This window comes from Trichoplusia ni, chromosome 3, assembly GCF_003590095.1.
Source record: "Trichoplusia ni isolate ovarian cell line Hi5 chromosome 3, tn1, whole genome shotgun sequence".
Classification (NCBI taxonomy): Eukaryota; Metazoa; Arthropoda; class Insecta; order Lepidoptera; family Noctuidae; genus Trichoplusia; species Trichoplusia ni.
Genome location: NC_039480.1, coordinates 9,453,655 through 9,473,925, shown reverse-complemented (window position 1 = coordinate 9,473,925; position 20,271 = coordinate 9,453,655). Strand labels below are relative to the sequence as shown.

Genomic DNA, 20,271 nt, shown 5'->3' with positions numbered 1-20,271 from the left:
GGCCTACCACAAAATGTGACAACCCCACTACAGGGCCCCGACTCTGCTATTTACAATGGCCGGCAATTAGATTGAAACTATTCCTATTCTCTTAAGCATTTTGCCAACACTGTTATTGGAAGTACACGAAGGGAGTCAAATTTTATCAAATTGCCATTCATTCATCGGCCATTGTAAATACCGGAATTGAGGTCGTGGTTGCTAGTTAAAAGTTTGAGCTAACCTAAGTCAAGTAAGGCTCAATATTCCTACTTACCAGTTACCCAACTTCTGTCAAATTATGGTAATATAAATGAAACATAACATACCTATGTAATTCAATACCTATTTACCTGTATTGCATGCGTACCAAAATATCTAATAAATAAAATTATCAAAATCTTTTTGCTTTTTATTTGTAAAAACCGGACTAAGAGGACCGGATGTATTGTTTTTTAATTAATGTGCGGGCATCACGGGCACAGAGACACCCAGACTCAGAACAAGCATTCGGGGATCATACAAATACTACGCAGGGATCAAACCTGCAACACGACGCGCGCAGTGGGTTTAGCGTGGTGACTTCAACTTGCAACCACTCGGCTCTTTGTGCAGTCAAATTACTTAGTATGTTTTGTCTTTCAATTGTTTACACAAATAAACCTGCATAGAAATGAGACAATACCTATCTACAACCAGAGTTACTACTAGAGTTACACTAGAATATTGAACATGTACTCTTAATTATATTTTTAAATTGCAAAGTGCACCCAATAATGCGGAACGGCCTAGTTTTTTTGTGAACGACTTTAACGGTCAACACGCAAACGGTTTGGTTTACGTACTTTGACCTTACACAATGTATTAAATAAAACCCTATCAGTCATAAAAAGATGATGTTCATCACCATTCATAAATCATAAATAACGATAAAAAAAATCACAAATTTCACTCCATTCAAATTTTATCAAATCGGTCCAGCCGTTTTTATAGTTGTAAATTTCAGCCTGCTAGCTTATCGGGAAGTGCCTCAAAATTGAGTTACAAAAATCCAACGGGTACGACAAACAAACAAACATACAAACAAGAAGGTGAGTGAATAAAAACGTGGGAATATATATAAGTTTGCCACTGCTACCACTGTTGGCCACTTCTTGAAGTTAGATTGACACAGCTGTGTAAGCGAGCACCGCAGATCTGTTACTGTTTTTAACCCCCTGTTAACGTTTAATTTTGACGTTTGTCTGTGGCATCATAGGTCTTGTTTTTGTATTAAAGGTGAATTATGTTCGAATGTTCTTAACTTCTTAAGTTCGATAAAAATCTAAAGATGCCTCTATAACTTGTGGAGAATAATAACCGAATGTCTGTAAAATATACTCAAGTATGGATATCAAATGAAAGTGCACTTAAATAATTGATGTACCTAATGAAATAAAATGATTTTTCGTGTGATCTCTATATTGATATGGAGAGGTATTTAATAATTCATGATAATGACCTGCTTCGCATAAATCACTGCTTGCGCTGGGCATAGGTCTCCTTTTGCCTTCGTCAGTCTTCTCTGTCCAATTCTCTTCAAATCCATTGATGTTTAGCGGCTTGTAATTAATTATTAATGAACTATAATTGGATTCGATTTTGTCGGACACGATGAAGAAAACTAAAACACCGGAACTGCGGTCAGAAGCGTCTTTTGAAATAACCTGAAATGTTTAATTAGAATAGATTAGCGTGGTCGCTTGGGAGGTTTTATAAAGTATTTCTTCGATGAGCGTCTGACGATACCTACATCCTCCCTCGAAGAGTGGGTGACTATGAGGATTTCCAAGGACACGCTGCTACGCAGCGAGATGCGCGGCCGCTGACGTCAGTTCGACTCGCGATCCCGCCGCGTCTGCTCATGATTAAGGACTCCGGTTGGGTCCGAAACTAGTCGGGCTACCCCGATAAATACGCGTGAGTAAACCGTTACATCATTTAATAAGGACACACCTTCCTGAAATAAAGACTAACTATAGGTAGTAACCAATCACAGAAATTAGTCTTAGTTTCACTACACGATCTAGAAAAAAAGACTCATCCCTGATGGCCATAATATTGCCTAAGAAGTGGCAGGATCGCAAATATTTAGCCAATATTTTGATCAAGATACTTAAATCCTGAAACCCAGAAGGAAATCGTCAAGTCTTTCCGTTTAACTACGTCATAATATGCCTTCATGAAACATACATTTTGCTGTAACATTATATCCCATCTAAAACCTTGATATCCATTTCCAAATTTGTTTGTTCTGCTCCAAAATGTCAATAAGTACTTACCACTTAGTGACGTCATTGTTGTGACTTGATACTTGTGTGACATCTCGATTTAGAATATCTTAGGTACGTAATACAACTATTTACCTACTCTAAATCGAGATGTCCCATGGCTTATGTAAGCAACATTAAGTCTGCTATTGAAGACGGTATGTATTACATATGAGGATATTAAAGGAAAATTATCTTATGTAAATTAGGATTGGAATTGTATAATCCTTATACGAAAACTCAAAGTCTTTTTCAAAAGAACAGAATTGAAACAGAAACTGGTTTAGTTCAGTTTTGGATTTGAATTCAGCTCTCGTATCAAGCTGGGGTTGCTAGGTCGTCAAGCCTTATAGCTGGCAAGAACTGCCAGTTTAGCAAGGCATATGAGCCGGAATCCCTACAATAAAAAATATTATTAAGGGTTACAAATCTTGTTAAATTCTGAAGAAATATAAGTGTTGTACCCATTTATGTCGCTATTTTCTCAGCGAGTTGTTATTACGTAGGTATCTAGAAAGCATTCCCAATCTACCATTAATTGCTTTCAATGAAATATTTAATGTCTGATAATTTCTTAGTACCTCCCTACTAACATTTTCTTCCAGCCTACCGCCTCGTCTTAAACCGTACTGTTGTGGAAGCGTGACAGCACTTCACGTCGAATAGCGGCGTCTCTCTTCCACAACTTCAATTTATTACAGTTGGGTATTGGTTCTGATATCCGATAAAAAGCAAGTTGAAACGGTACCGCAACTCGTTAGCGACGGAACTCAGTTTAATAGTATAACAATTAGAAATCGGACTTGAACAAGTATGTACTAGGACTACTTTTATATCGATAAACAAGCTTCAAACGCGGCTATGCTTTATTTTCTGAAAATTAATCCGTTTTTATGATCCTAAACAGTAGTACCGCTCCAAGATCTATTGAAATTTTAATTTTATTAATTACTTTTGGTAATAGAAAGATCACAATCAAGATGACTGAAGCAGCACTAATTACTGTAGATATTTGTTGTAGTTGGGAAAGGAAGACGAGGACACTGGAGTAAAGTGGGGCCTCTTCTCTTTCTCATGACAAAATAGTTTTCAGTATTTCATTCGTCGACTCATGTTTTATATTTGATGACCAGAAGAGTGATTGAGATTATTTGACCGTACAAACTCATATTGGTGCATATTGGTAACCAATGTATATATAAAGGAGTTCCCATGAATTACCACATATGTTCTGTCGGCGTGAGAAATTCGGAAAAAAATAATAAATATAAAATCAACAAACAAACATAAAAATAAACGCAATCTTTCTTAAACAAAGAACGGCTTACGTGGCCAGAACCCCCAATTAGCGAATGCAATCGTGTACTATAAAATGAAAATCAAAACAAAACGCACGCGGCAGTTGGAACGAGCGAAAATGCAGAACAGAATAAGCAACATTTATACTTGTATTCTATTCATAGTTTTCTCTTCAGCGTTTTACCTCACGATATCCTTCACGCCCCTGACGAAGGAGGAGCAAATGCAGCGGTACAACAAGATGACGGACGACGTGGAACCATTTAGGAAGAACTTGACTGAATGCGCGCGCCAAGTCAAGGCATCCATGGTGGACGTAGAGAACTTCTTGAAGCGGATCCCCCAAGCATCGCTACAAGGGAAATGCTTCGTCGCGTGCATATTGAAGCGGAACGCAATCATTAAGAATAACAAAATCAGTAAGGAGCAGTTGTTGGAAGCTAATAGGGCGGTGTATGGGGAAGACAGTGAGGTGATGGCGCGGCTTAAGACGGCTATTGCTGAATGTTCGAAGGCAGTCGCGGGTATCTTCGAGATTTGTGAGTACGCGTCGGTGTTTAATGACTGCATGCATATGAAGATGGAGCATATATTGGACCAGGTGACTATGGAGAGACGGATGGAGGCCTTAGGGCAGATGACGTCGGACCCTGACCAATGGGGCGCTGAGGAAGACGAGATTCTGAAGCTGGTTAAGGACGAACTTTAATGTGTATTCAATGTTACTAAAGCGGTAAATAAAGTTTATGTTGTTCGTACTCCCTTTTAATGGTAAAATAGGCAAACAGGTTTGATCGAAAAAAAAAAATATGCCGTTTATTTACCTGCTCATGTCCTTTGAAAATAGGGAATCGGGTATGATTCTGCTCTATCTACAATATCATATGTATTTTGTATCTACACATTTAAATTTAAACGTGAATATTTACCCCTTGAATTATGGTAAAGCTATAGGTATTAAGTTCTGCACATATTAGCACTTACACCAGTCACCAAACTAGTCAAGGTCCTTTTTCGTAACTAATTACCAAGTTGACAACCAAAATAAAACCACTTATGTTATGAAGAAATTTTAATTCTTTCAAAATCACCTAATCATAACTTCGATATGATTCACTTAAGATTTATAATAAAAGCGCACATTACAAAACAAATTGGACACAAATTTGTTCCACATTTTTATTTCGACTTGGTGGGTATATCGTGAAAACTGAATCGAAAGGTGTGTGGAAAAATATAGAAAAATATCAGGCGTTTTGGTACAAGAATAGTCGGCATAAAATTCAGAACCAAGTTCAATAATACGGGCTAGAACAGTTTACAATGAATATGCCATGTGAACATTTGTGTCCCTGTTTTAGAGAAGAGCATTAAACCTTCGTTGTGACAGTGTATATAAATCTAATTTATTGTACAAGTTACAAAATAAATACTTTCAAACAGTTCACAACAATTACGTAAACAAACGTAAAACTAAATGTGTATTGAATACACGGTCCGGTACAACGTGACCTATGACGTCACTGCGCACTACTCACAGAGCGTGCTTGGATATTATCGATAGTGAAATCGATTGCACTTTCATAAAAAAAAAATGAGACATCCTTATCGAAATTCAATATCACTTTGTCTCTCCCAGCTATTAATCATCGCCGCAATGTATAACAAAACAAAATCATGTCAAAAAAAACACATTGCTCTAATAACACAACGTTTGAAAACCAAACAATTTAAAAATAAACTTCTACACTATAAGACTATATTCATGTTTCGTGCACTTCTCTTTTTTTACAAATTTATAAGAAGACATCTAATGTACAATCGTTTCTATTACAACTAATACTAAACCTAGTCCCAATGGGCAGTTGAGCTGTTGTTAAACAGATAAAAATAAGACAATTTTATACGCCATTTATAACGTGGACTGATGTCATTTATTTCTAAAATATAAAACAGATATTTGAAGTTTCTCCTTCATAAACATTTGTATTAACGAAGTCGAAATGAAATAGAATGGATACTATTAAAATTGTAATTAATAACAATTAGCAAAAGTTTTTTTCTAACTACACCACAATACATGCAAGGTAAATAATTGAATTTCCTCTGAAATGGTTCTTTAACAACAACCGCCCGATTCCCGCATACATATTCCATATTTTCAATGTAACACACATCAGACCACTTAAATGGGTACCACAACAAAATATCATTCAAATTTTTATCTTACAACTAATTTTATAAGAAAAACAAATTCATATGAAAAATGTTAAATAGACTTACGCGATAACCAGATGATACATACAAACATTACATACTATAAACTAAAGTATCATACAGTCTTAATTTCATCAAAATTTTCATTAAAACCCAAATGTTATGTTAAAACGATTAATATAAATTATTATTCACTATATAAATAGTTAATTAACCACATTTCTTAGCTACATATAATAAGTTCTATCCTTGAAGTCCTGTTGTTTAGTTATCACTAATACACAAATAAATGAAGTTAAGAAAACAATAATATGGCAGTGTCCTAAAACAAAATTAATATAACGTTGTTAAAAAATAGTAAGCGTATATTGAATCCTATTATAATTGTAAAAATATTTCAATTAATTTTAAATAATAGTAACTTCTTCACGAATAATGTAAAAAAATAATGTCAATACGTATGCAATTCGAATGGTATTATTCCATTGAAACGGACTAAGCATTGTTTTAATATTAAAACATTGAGTTTTCGATGCAATTCATATGCACGCCAGTGTAATTTAAAGCTAAGAGTGTTTTATAACTAGAGACGTTTGAATAACGAAATAAAGTACAATAAATAACCAATAGTTCATTATTAAACAAATATGTACCGATTTGAAAAGACTGCTTTAAGTGATAAGCCTTTCATACACAGAAGTTTATTAAATCAATTTATGGTAATAAGAGTTCTTTTACGTAGGTTTGTGTCATGACAGATGGAGTTCATGGAATAAAATTAAATATTAGAAATTATGCTGACAGGCAGCATAAATCTTAATGGCACCAGAAAATGGAGATAAAGTAGGAGTATCTAGCAAGTTGGAGTTTTTTTTTTATAAAATTTCATTCATAAATTATGAGATGTAATGCATGTCTCTAATTGTCAAACACGTATTCACTAATATAACGCCTATAGAACTAAATTAAGATCAAAATATACATACCACAATGCAGTGGCTATTATAATTATTTACTTTAATACTACAAAAATACTTCATTTTATCATGGACTCTTCATTTGGCCCACATTGTTTGATTTGAAAAACTTTTCTAATAATTAAAAGAAGATTATTTTACAGGAAGTTACGGCAGTAGGGTTCAGTCACAAGGTTTTAACAAAATAAAGCTAGGTCGAAAATATTGTAAAATGTTGTAGGAAAAGAGAAGTCCAAATATGGTAAAAAATGTATATTTGACGACTACGGCGAATAATAACACAAATATTATTCATTGTTTTACGGAATTTCACTAGAATAGATCCAAATATTTTACTAACAATAATTTAAAGATATACTAAATACATAATTCAACAATTCGCTATTGATCTTAATAAATCCTTTTTGACATATTTAAAACTGCTAACCCTATGCGCACCACAATTACACTATTACATTGTGACATTCAAAGCGCCAATCAGATCGCTTATACGCTTGTGTGTATTTCGTATTTACATGTTCTACGTATTAATGCTAGGGTTGTCATCTGTCTCTAATTTCGACTATTATGATTATTCTCTTAAAATAAACTATGATAATCATGACTATCACATGCATTAACGCCCAGACTTGAAAGATAATAAATTATTGGACATGCTAAGAAGGAACTGAGAAAACATTTAATTTAATCAGACAACAACCTTAGTTAGTAAAAAACATTTTACATTCTACTTTTTAATCTATTTATCTGTAGTTTTTACATTCACATATCAAGTTAAAACACATGTGGCCAATATTCTGGAAAACGACAATTTACAAACAATGTACAACAAGTTTAGTTATTTTAGGAGTCTTTAGTTTGGGCTTGAACATTTAAAAAATATATTGTCATATGTATAGTGTGTATGGAATTTTAGTCATGTTGGGAAGATATCGGAGGCAGGTCTTTGCCGAACAGTGGGAAAGAATAACAAGCTATACCATTATTAGGGCCACACATTTTAACGTATCACAATATAACTAGAAGAGTGTCCCAAACCTCGAGGGCGTAGGCCTTTGTCATTCCTGCGGGCAGCTCTGGACGAAGGAGGCGGGGAAGAGGCCAGTTCTGCCGGTCCGCTGTAGGGTGCCCTTGTACCAGCCGTCGCCTCTCTTCTTCGAAACTATGACTATATCATCCACCTTTAGTTCTAATTCGTATTCAGAGTTCGGCGGATACGGCACTATACAGCGGAATCTGTGGGTAAATGCATAGAATCAAAATGTGAGTTATATTTTTTTTTTGCAGACACTCTTAATCACTTCCTGCCTAGATTTTTACTACCTAATGAAATAGCATATTATTATAAATACTTATTCACAAAAATAAACGCGTAGGACCCAAATAGGTCCGTGTAACACTAAATACTGCTTTACAGCAGAATCTTCAGTCTACTTTCGGGTATTACAACTTTTCTATATGTTGTAATGCTTATGTCGTTACCTCTCTTTGACCGGTTGTGAATGGTGTCGGTCTCGTCTCGTGGCCGTCACGTCCAGCGACTGGGACTTCCTGTGTTGCGTCTGCCACGGGTTTTCTGGTGTCGTTCTGTAATTTTATTCATACATTATTGTACTATAAGTTATATTGCTGGCTTAGTATAAGAGTTCACAGTAGGACTGTCTTCGTGAAAGCGAGATTAAACTATGCCGAATGTAAAGGCCGTTTCGGACACTTCCACAATAAAACAGTTCTACTTAGTACGAGGTCATAAGATAAGAATTAGGAAAAACGTAGTACCCAAAAATCGTTATACTAAAAGATTACAAAAGCGAGGTGATAAAAAGTGCAATGCATTAGAAAAACAAAAAGCAAGCATCCGAAAACATAAAACACTGGCCCAAAAACCCAAACAAATGAGCTGTGAAATAGCAATGAATTATAGAAACAATATATGAAATATGCAATCATCGAAATAATCTCATCTATCTAAAACGTACAGGCGTGTGTCAAAAAGTACTGAAATAGAGTAAATGTGTGTGTGTAAGTAGTATGCTATGAATGGTTGTAGACACAGATATAGATATACGATAGATGACGCAAATGCATGTACTTTGCGTGTCCGAACACGACCAAGCGTCAAGGTTGGCCGCCGCTACTCACAGTCCAGGTGCGTCTATTTGTCGCCGGACGACTGCGTATGAACTTCAACAGCACCGACCGAATGTTGGAGCACTCCCCGTCTCGGAGGTGGACGCTAACTTTTGCGACACAGTTTTTATTAACTTTGTTCCAATAAATGATTTTGATAAATAAAAAATAAAATAGCCCATAAATTTCGAGTAACGAACGGACAAGCAAGATCATATTTCTTATCACAGGTAAGTAATTTTAAAATAAATTATGCGTAAATTCTGTGGTTAAAAAGTCGGTACGCTTGGTTTCAATACGAATCGTGATACTTATGTCATCTATTGTATATCTAAAGGGTGTTGGGGACGTCATACCGATCCCACGGTCCAGGGGTTCTGAACATGATTTCAGATCCCCCTGCGTTGGAATTTTTCATCGGTCCAACTGCAGGGGGATCTAGAATCATGTCCAGATACCCTGGATATCCCGTCCCTTCCAGCCTATATATCTGTGGCTGCAGTCGTGGTGTGTGCGTGCGTGGGCCGACCTGTGCAGATGGTGATGGTGGTCGTGCAGCAGCTGCGCGGGCCGCTCCTTGTGCGCGGCGGGCGGCGCGCGCGCGGCCGGCAGCGCGCGCAGCAGCTGCGACGGGCACGACCCCGACCTGCGCCCACACCAACAGTACGACACAGCCCAACACGCCAAATACTCTCCTTACTTGCCATTTATTATCTTTTTTCTTGTTATTTTATAGTTAGCAAAGTGTAATAGACTATACCTTTAGAATTTAGAACATGAATTTGGGTATTAGGGAGAGAATCGTAAGTAAAATATAAAATACAAAAACAATTGACATTCTCTTTCAATTAAACTACATTTTTTCATAAAATTGATAAGCTTTCAATTAAACTGCTATATTCATAATATACGAAACCATTTTGGTCCTTCATGGGACATTGTCTTACGAAAAAGTGGCGTGTGAAATCTTTAAAAGGAACAATGAAACTTGCAATGTCACAAATATAAAACAATTGAGTTCAAGGGACTTCAAGGTATTTTACCGCTGATTCTTAAGCTGATTACAAATATTTTATAAAACTTAAATCTTATTTCTGCTATTCGAATAAAACTGAGAACATCTATTACACGTTGTTCAATAACAAGAAAATAATTTCGTTAAGAAAGTGCGATGTTGGCCTGCCGCTTAAACACACGTGACAAACGCAAACATAGTGCTGTTAGGACACAATACATTAAAGGCATACACAGTCACACTCTTAGTAAGTCAGCAAACAAAATGCATGATAAACATATCTTAAGCATGATCGCACACAAAACATAACTTAAACTAAACCCCAATGTAATGTAAAATGAGGTATTTGACAAAAAAAAAACTGCTTGGTCATCAGAAAAGTTCCAAAAAATATTGGATACGTATTTTTTCTTTTATCGTAATCAAAAATTAAGATAATACAGTGGTTAAAACATCGCGAGTGACGTCACTTACCAGTACGCTTTTTACTGGCAAGTAATGTTTAGCCCCCACTAGCTTATTTAAGTGCAACTTCCTTACCTTTTAAAGATGTGATAAAACGAAAAATACGTATTCCATATTTTTTGGAAATCCGTCTGACGGACTAAACAGCTTTATTAGATTCAGTCAAATACCCTATTTGAGATTGAAAATAGTTTTACTTGTGCTAAAATGGCTAGTTCACTGCGTTACATACGAGTAATTGAAAATAAAGACGCAGATATCATTATTGCAATGAAATCAGTTTATTCTTGCGGGCACCGCGCGAGAAAAACTATTGCCAAGCATGTAGGCGGAGCGCACACCACCAATTTAATATGAACCTTAAAAATCTTGACATACGGTCTATATAACAATAAATTCGCATTTCAAGGAAATGCGCTCCGTCGCCCCCAGCGGTGTGCGCTGAGCCGTAAAAGACGCATTTTACATACATTTTCGGGTAAAATCTTAAAGGAACGATGCTCTTGAGTGTATAATACAGGGTTAATTATGGGAATTGAAACCGGTAGGCTCTTACAAAACCACAATGATCAACTTCTCATATTATTACTGACCTGACATGTACAGGGTGATGTTGTTGCGCCAGGTTCAGCATTAGGGAAGTCCCGGGCCCGTCTTCGAACACTGGATTGTCCATACTGTAGCCGGCGGGCGGCGGCGACTTGCATTTCTTCATGGCAGCGAGACGCTTCATCAAACTAACGCCAGTCGATATCGAAGATTTCTCAGCTTTTGGCTTTTCTTTTGTCTGTATTATGTGAATGTTTGATGCAGTTGTAATGAAATAGTTCAGTAAGGACCGCATTTCAACTGCAATACAACCGTATATTCCTTTCGGCATGCATTCGGACTGCACGTGTTGGTTTGCAGTTCTATTGCAGTCGTGTCAACTGCATTCAATCTGCACTTAAACTGCAATTTGCGGTTGGATTGCAGTTGAAATGGGGATCGTCTGTCTAGAGCATTATAGTTGCAAGTTTTCACGAAAACCTTAAACCACCAACTTAATAACTATGTATATGTTTAACACGACCATAAATTGTGGCGTATTTGATGAAAATAGATCGTTCTCACTATTAAGCCGACTGAAATAATAATGATATTATTATTACCTTTTCAGATCTAGGTGTAGTCTGCTGGGCTTGCGTAGGTGCGTTCCACGGGTAACTTACTGCTTGAGCTGTAAAAGTATCCAATTAAAGAATGAGTATTTTTTAAGGAATCAGCAAAATTATAAATCTTTTTAAATGCGCTAAATATACAATGAGTCTTTTAATTTTGTTGTCTTTTTTTTTTCAAAATGAACAGAGAATTTGAAATTAAATTCTTAGGCTGCCTTCACACTCGATTTTGTCTAGCGTAGGCGCTCGATGAACGTATGCGCAGCGCAGACGCCATAACAACGCAGTGCGTGCTTCGCGTTGACGTAAATTAAACGTTGCGCTAGCGCGGCGTAGTCGTTACACAAGTTTGTTGTCGTTTTGGTATTATCATTAACAAAATACATTCCGACGCGGCTCTCCTTCTATATGGGTCCACATAAACAGTGTCGTGTGTAAGCGCACAGCCAGCAGTACGTACGCTCGTGTGGCTGCGAGGCGGGGCTGCGCGCGCGCGGCGGCGCGTCGGGCGCGGGCGCGGGGGGCGCGCCGGGGCCGCCCGCCGCCGCGCCCGCGCCCGCCGCCGCCGCCACTGCTGCCACCTGCACACAACATTAATCTACTACAACAGAGTTATTAACACACTGCCAGTGGCCTAACAGTGTCGTTCATACGAATTACTTATATATCCATAAATTATAATGGTTTTATAAATGCCATGTTTTTTATTAAATAGAAGGGTTAATGGCTTCTGGTAAACCTCATCACAGTTTAGATTAAAGTTCTCAACAACACCTCTACATGTTCGATCTGTGTCCTCATGCACGCCATGTTAAAACACCGGATTTCTTCCGAAATATCAGAACAATGAAGGTGTATAGTACTAACGTTGATGTTGTCATGCTTGGGCCTGTGCGCGGGCGCCACGTAGTTCCCGGGGAACACGCCTGCGCGCGCGCCTCGCTCGGCCCAGCCCTTGTACCAGCCGTCGCGACACCGCTCCGTCACCGTGTACATGCCTGCACACGCGAAAAGCAACCTTATAGCTTGCAAATAAAGACCATCACAGCACACAGCATTATCAGTACCGGGAGACGGTTACTAAAATTATTTTTTTCATGAACACTGGTCACATCAAATTGATTATGAAATGATGCAACGGTTTACTCACGCGTATTTGCCCCACTGGAGTCCTGGGTTCGTCCGGGGTCGTGAGACGAACCAATGTACTAACTAGTCGGGCAATCCCGATAAATTCGCGTGAGGAAACCGTTGCATCCCTACTAATAATATTATAAATGCGAAAGTAACTCTGTCTGTCTGTCTGTTACGCTTTCACATCTAAACCACTGAACCGATTTTAATGAAATTTGGGACAGAGATAGAGTTGACCTTGAGAAAGAACATAGGATAGTTTTTATCCCGGACTTTTGAAGAGTTCTCTTGGAAACGCGATATAACTGGCCTCGACGCGGGCGAAGCCGCGGGCGAAAACCTAGTCATTTAATAATTCTTCATCAAGTTTACTAACGAGTTCTTGTTGTTTTTTTAAGGTTTAGTCTAGGAATAACTGATTCGCGAAATGACAACATGGTCTATAAATGACTGATTCTTCAAATTACTGATTTTTCTATGCCATTGAATGTGTGTGACATTCGACTATTAGAATATTCATGAACTTCATTCCGTCTGACATGTGTATGTTGTGGGTGTGTGTGTGAGTGGGTGTGTGTGGATGTGTACTGACCGCCCTTCTTGAGCTCGAGCTCGTCGGGTTTCTGCGGCTTGTAGGGGTAGATGGCCACGTAGGCGGCGGGCAGCGCGCGGTCCCCGCTGCGCGAGCCCCGCCGCCGCCGCTCCGCGCCCGCCGCTATCTCCGCCGAGTGCCTGCACACACGTACTCAGTATCACCTTACAACCTCCACCGACTACTTTCCTATCGATCCAAAGGTTGTGTGGGAGATATCGCTATTAGCGATAAGAACGAAATTATACAAATTACTATTCACTACTGTAAGACTATGGTGTACAATAAAGAATTATCTAGTCTAAGGTGATCACATGGTACATAGACCTACCATCATTACCTGCTAGCACTCTATACGTCCCAACCTCGAGAAGGAAATGGTCGTGGCTACAATAGTACGAGTTGGTTGGTCGTAGGTTAAGCTACGCTGGATACTTGTCCTTTGATGGGTAACCATCTATGTCATAATGAGTTCTTCCATGTTTTGGATTACGTTAAATTGTGGGCCTCGGCTGTTATTTATAGATCTTTGACAGACGTCATTCAGAAGCTAGAAAGTCTGACAATCAGTCTAAGGGGTATCGTGTTCCTACAGACTCTATTCGTCGCCACTTTGAATAAAAGTTTACTCACCTATTCGGTGTGTTATGATTTGCTTGCAGATGAGTGGAAGGCGTTAGACTGTGTCTCTTCTCCCTGTCTCTATGATGGTGGTCTCTGTGCGCTCTCGTCACCATATAGTTCCCTTCTTTACCGTGAGATGGCGACAGTGCCGCCTGCAAGCCCAGACCGAAGTTCAGCAAAGACTCGGGGCCACTGGACCGCGACACATTCTTGCTAGACGACGGCGCGTCTAGCCTCGGCTCGTTATTCCCCGCACTATCTTGATTTTCATTTTGATTTTGTTGATTCTGTGACGTATTACTGGCACCGGAAGCGTTTAATTTCGGACTCTCAGATGGCGGCAAGCTCACATTGAGAGAAGTATTCGTCGCTGTCGAACTCTCGTTCAAACTCAGCACTCCCATGGAAGTGTTGAGAGACTCGTCGTTGTTCGTTTCTTCTTCGGGCTGGTTGGGATTGGGGTTGGGGTTGGAGCTGGGGTTGGGGGTGGCGATGACGGTGGCGTTGCGCTCGGTGTTGTTGTCGGGCGAGCTGGGCAGGCTGGGCTCGTTGCTCTCGCAGGTGCTGGTATCGGAGCTGGTGTTGGGCGTGGTGGTACAGCTGACGCCGACGGAGGCCGTGTTCATGCTGGAGCTGGAGTCGGAGCTCACGTTGTTGGCGTTGAAGTTGGCCACGGAGATAGGGAAGTGGTCGTGGCTGCGCACGTTCTGGTACGTGGTGTCGAGCTTGTGCACGGGCGTGCTGCTGTAGGCGTCGTACTTGGCGGAGCGCAGCCGCTCCAGGTTGTCGCTGATGCGCGGCGCGCTGTGCAGGGCCAGGCCGCCCGCCAGCCCGCCCGCCAGCCCGCCCGCCAGCCCCCCGGCCAGCCCGCCCGCCAGCCCGCCGCCCGCCGGGAACTGGATGAGGTCCAGCGAGTGCTTGTTGTGCGACTCCACGATGTTCCGCGCCACGCCCTGCTGGTAGCCCGCCGGCTGCGACTGACTCATGCTGCCCATGTTCTGGTAGTTACTCTGCACCGTCGCCGGCGTCGACATCGACATCTGTTGGTAACGATGGGAATTCTGCGGAAAAAAAAACATTTTCACTCTCAGTGTCAGACATACTTCCGGTTGTTTAATAAAATGATAAAGCGTGTTAAATACAAGTGACGAGAGCCTGTAATTCTCTACAACACACCAGAGATCTATCTTTAAGTGAGGTCATCGACTACAAAAAATACAAATAAAATAAGAAAATAAATTTATTGAACAACACAAATACACACTTCAAACATAAATAACAAAAATAAAACACAATAAAGACAGTATTTTTACAATGAATATGAAGTGTCTGTTATAATAAGACTCGGTGTGGTATTGTGTGTCCTTAAGGCCAGAGCTCAGCTAATGCTGGTATCTGCAGCGCTGGGCAGTTGATGGAGGCTGTCGGAAAAACTTTATGTCTTTAACAAATAAGACTAATCTTGGGCTAATAAATAACTATCCTTTTTGTAGCTTCTCCCTTTCATGTTAGAGAATAAAATTGCTTCAAAAAGCTCAATTTGCTCAAATCCCCTGAATAAATCAAAGAATAATTTTATCAAAATAACTAACCAATAATGTCAATCGTTTATTCTCTCTTTGGCCCGTTAACAAAAACACTTGTTTGATTGAATCACTCAAGTTTATTGAATCGACAATTCAAAGTCAAGTGACTTTCACTGCTAACACTTGTAAATTTAACTTATTTTGGACTGCAGTAAAATCGACATAATAAAAAGTTTTAAAGAAAGTTAGTTAGTTAGTTATAAAGAAGATTAACCTGTGCATGATGCCTGTGGTCAGAGTGCGATGGTCGCGAGTGTTCAGGTATTGCCGGAACAGGACGGTTTAGCGGCACACTGAAAATAAAATATGACCTTGAATAAGGCATAATAGGGCTGGCGACTGGGTATGAAATGAAACCATTTATTCTGTAAATAGGACAGACGTCATCACTTTTACATGTCATTTTTAAAGCTTGCTGCAGTCGAAATTTCCAGTTGCTCCATGTAAACCATTGGTACTTAGAATAGAATAAAATACTCTTTATTGTACACCATAAAGAAGAACAAATTAGGACAATACAAAGAAATAATGATGAGTACAAAAGGCGGTCTTATCGCTAAAAGCAATCTCTTCCAGACAACCTCTGGATGGAATTGAATTGTGGAAGAATTCGGAACAGGGCAGTTAGGTACATTTGGTTAGACAGGAAGCCGCCTCAACATAGTGCATATGATGATGATGACCATGTATTAGTGTTGTTGTGTACCTGTTCATGAGCTGCCTGGCGGCCTGGTTGAGCTCGACGAAGGCGATGGGGAAGATCCCGACGCGCTGCTCGAGCCGGCCCTCCGCCCAGTTGTCGTCCACGCGACGGTGGACAGTTATTATTGCACCTGCAAATGTATGCCTTTATTAACTAAACTGAGGGTTTGAATACTTTTTTCATATCTACCTATTTTGTGTTTCACTACAAGGCAAACTACAAATTAAGGAATGAATTTAAAATTATAATTGTATGAACTTTACCTTAATATTAAGATGTCATATATTATGTTACTTATAAAAGATCATAGCTTCAATTGTTTATAGATCGAAACATAAGTTAATGGAGAGTCATACTCGCATTGAATGTTCCGTACGAATAGGACAAAGAGAACATAATTTATGGTCGATTGTACACGTTTCATATACAAAACTATTTATTACCTTTGTCGAAAGCCAAACAGCCCTCCTCATCAGGCGCGGACATCCGAAAGTCGTACAGCGCTTTACATAGCGCCGTAGCGACTGGAAGTGGTACCACCACCTATAAATAATGAAAAAAGAAACATTATTAATACGAAAGGGAATCCAAACTTTTTTACTTATGGCGTAAACATTATTCTTGTCACCACGTTAAGCTAAATTATACTACTTGAAGAACAATAAAAAATACACAGTAAATGATACCAAAAGAAATCGCAAATCGCTGACACAATTATAAAAAAACGTTGTATTTTAATAGTTTGTCAACTTTTTATATCTCTTTTCTGTACACGGGATAACTTTATGGGAAGAGTTCCGGTCCTTTTTAAAGGCGTGCACGGGGAGATGTAGAGGTCTTGTTGAGGAACTTTAATCTAAAATGTGATGGGGTATCAACCAGGGACCATACCCCTGCTATAGTCAACTTTTTACATTATTATTACAGCGCTTAATTTATATCAATGCGTATCTGCTCTCAAATAAAATCTATCGTATTTTTCAACGAGACAGTGACTTACGAAATGTAATAAGTAAAGAAGTATTGCATAAAAGCCAACATACCTGTACATAGGTGATTGGAAACATGCCGCTGCGGCCGGAGCATTCTCCTTGATACCAAAACGGATCCAATTTCTTCTGCAACAGTATCGTTTCGCCTTTCTTGAAAGACATGTCCCTGTAAGTAATAATAACAGATTATTCAGCTATTTTCTTTATTATATAATTTTATGTCTGTCTTTTATATATATTTTTTTAATAGGGAAAAGCCTGCCGCCCGTTACAACTCCTGTGAATCGGTATCAAAAATGATATACAACGAAAAGTCTGAATATTCATTTATAATCGGTATAATTAAATAGTTAATGTCCTACGTAGAACGGTTTATATGAATATTAAAATAAAATGCCGAAATAAAGTGCAATAATAACATTTATGGGATGGCCCTCTTAAAAGACACTATAAACGTAATTTTATTAAAAGACATTATAATTTAAGTCGGTTTTCTCTGCTGCTTAGTTCGCGCAAGTTTTTATTCCAACGTAGTTCTCTTTTATTTTTACGGGGTTCCTGCCTCTATGTTAAAAACCATACGTCCGTTTGTCACCAGGCTGTGTATCTCTTTTTCTTACTCCTCCTCTTTACTATTTCTGATTTATTTCGTTGCGGGTTCCAAGGCAGTTAATTTTTCACCCTGGGACACACCGAACCTAAGTGTTTCGGTGGTTTTCGTTGGTCTCATTGTAGATCCTGGCTTACAGGAGTTGCAATGACGGGCATGTGTGGCGGGCTAGTCCCATAAAAAAAAAAGAAAAAGGCTGTGTATCTCATGAAACGTGATATTGTCACAGATTATGTATCTCGGTTACAGCTACCTGTATTTTATGTTCCCCAGGAATTATTTCCGAATTGAAGGGGCGGACCCGCGGGTATCAGCTAGTATAATATATAACTCTACGTGTATGTTACTGGACTCGTCCTAAAGGCAGGATCGACTTGTTTTATACGTTTCGTTTGGGCCCCGACATAGTTTAGATACCCAAAAATACTTTCATTACATACTGTATTTAACATACTGCACAACGTCCGCTAGTACTATAAAAGAAGTATACATAAATTAGAATTGACATAAGGATGTTACCGTCTGTGATATCTTATTACCTACACAATGTGACTACCGACAAACGGACACCCAGTAATCGCATTGCGACCGACTGTATCCATGCCCTATGAGTCACAATAACAATAATATAATGCATCAAGTTCAATGCTTACTAATTGAAAATAAGTGGTTCACACACTGACTTCAATCATTTATGTAACCCTTTTCGGCTGACTCATACGTTTTGGTATTGTTCACAAGTGTCTGATGAAATATAGTGGTTTGTTATTGTTTTGTTTTAATTTGACATTGTTTTATTTTTTGGTCAGGTAATTTACCAAGTGAGTGTTGAGCTGGAGTGCAAGTAACGTTCTTTAAAGTGTGGTAACCATACAAAGTACCACACATGTGCCATAACCATAGCCATAACCTGCAAAGTTATGAATGCTCATCACACAAACACTTTTCCTGGGTCAGAATCGAGCCCACGATCTGAGGTATAGCAGTCAGTATCACGAACCACTAGACCAGGAGGCCATTCAATAAATTAGCTCATAGTAACACAAACATGTGTATAAACGAAGACTGCCTCGCTTCTTATCAAAGGTCTTTCGTAAGTTGAACCGTGCCGACTGTACCGGTAGTGCAGTATTATCTCAACAAATAAATCTAAAGTAATTCGCCGTCCCAGTAAACATTATGATTCATTTATTACGCATGTAATAATATCTAATCACATTTTCGATATCACGCACTACTTTCTCTGAGTGAGCATTCATTATTCAACTCTTGTCAATTTATTGAAAGTTGTGTTATTATTCAATTTTATTTAATAAGAAAAAAAGGTGTAAATTAATTCAAATTGAGTATAACATGTCTCTGCACACTTCATAAATCTATCAATTAATAAAATATTAAGTCAGTTATTGATAGATGTGCCTTCCATCTTTAGGGTCCAAATCAGTCATTCTTTTTCAATCATTAACATTTCAATAGCTGCGACCGGCCTGAATGTATACTTGCAAAGACTATTTGCTATCTTAAACTTTCTTTCATTCTTTCTTCTCTAAACTTTCTTTAATTTATTGGACCGCACTATGCAAAATAGTAAAATTAATATATTTTGAAGTTGGCAATAATTAATGCAATCCAAACGAAATGGAAAATTGTTATTAACATAATCGTATCGTTTCTCACGAGGTACTTGCACGCTTATTGGGCACGTGATGTGTCGAACATTTTCGTGAGAATAGAGATCGAACGAAATTAGTTGGCTTTAAGATATTACACTTCGTAAAATATTGTTTCATTAAATATTTGTGACCAAAAAGTGTTTAAGATATAGAATATAGACAAATAAGAGGTTTTTCAGATGTCTATTCAGCTGTAGAACCATCATAAGCTTAATATATTCATAATCATCATCATCCACAGCTTCAGTCCTCCCAGTGCTGGGCACAGGCCTCCCTTCACAAGTCAACTCGTAGTCTTGTGCCAGCCTCATCCAGACTTGTTCTATTGCGTGCGTTTTACTATTAAAATTATTAAAAAAAAATAGTGTAGAAAAAAGTATTACAAACGAACTAGAAAAGTTGAGGTGGAAAACCCCACTACTTGGGGTATTAAAAGGCGGTTTTCAGACCTACTAATAATGTAAGTTAAAATTTAAAAAAAAAAACGGTCAAGCCGTTTCGAAGGAGTATCCTAACTAACATTGTAACACGATAATCTACACTAATGGACTATCTAACACTGAAAGATTCTTTCAAACATACAATAAACTCGTCAGCTTTATAATATAAAGATTTAAAACGAATCACTAATTTTACTTTACTGGCAAATTGCTCGATGCTAAAAGAGGATCATGTTTGTGCTTTGCAATTTATATCAGATACATTACACAAGCGATGTCTTCGCCGTAATTTCATCTTAGTCTGAAAGCATTCTTGAGAATAGTCTCTGTAGCATTTTATTATAACTATCACAAGTTTGATGACAC

The 20,271-nt window shown here is 38.4% G+C and overlaps 2 protein-coding genes across 2 annotated transcripts in view; one reads left to right on the top strand and one right to left on the bottom strand.

Moving 5' to 3' along the window:
- The first annotated feature begins 2,755 nt into the window (after positions 1-2,755).
- On the top strand, positions 2,756-4,653 carry LOC113491829. Its single transcript, XM_026869001.1, has one exon. The coding sequence runs from the start codon at positions 3,661-3,663 to the stop codon at positions 4,294-4,296; it is 636 nt and encodes a 211-aa protein (XP_026724802.1). The 5' UTR covers positions 2,756-3,660; the 3' UTR covers positions 4,297-4,653.
- The window catches only part of LOC113508705 (E3 ubiquitin-protein ligase SH3RF1), a 35,296-nt gene continuing 19,671 nt past the window's right edge, over positions 4,647-20,271 (bottom strand). Inside the window, exons 5-17 of the mRNA XM_026891790.1 lie at positions 17,234-17,348; positions 16,634-16,733; positions 16,194-16,320; positions 15,702-15,780; positions 13,911-14,962; positions 13,278-13,417; positions 12,308-12,549; positions 12,012-12,060; positions 11,543-11,610; positions 10,985-11,178; positions 9,441-9,557; positions 8,264-8,368; positions 4,647-8,017 (exon numbers count right to left, since the gene is read on the bottom strand). Of these exons, the coding sequence (XP_026747591.1) occupies positions 7,840-8,017; positions 8,264-8,368; positions 9,441-9,557; positions 10,985-11,178; positions 11,543-11,610; positions 12,012-12,060; positions 12,308-12,549; positions 13,278-13,417; positions 13,911-14,962; positions 15,702-15,780; positions 16,194-16,320; positions 16,634-16,733; positions 17,234-17,348 (2,566 nt within the window). The 3' untranslated portion in view covers positions 4,647-7,839. The remainder of the gene's footprint in view (positions 8,018-8,263; positions 8,369-9,440; positions 9,558-10,984; positions 11,179-11,542; positions 11,611-12,011; positions 12,061-12,307; positions 12,550-13,277; positions 13,418-13,910; positions 14,963-15,701; positions 15,781-16,193; positions 16,321-16,633; positions 16,734-17,233; positions 17,349-20,271) is intronic.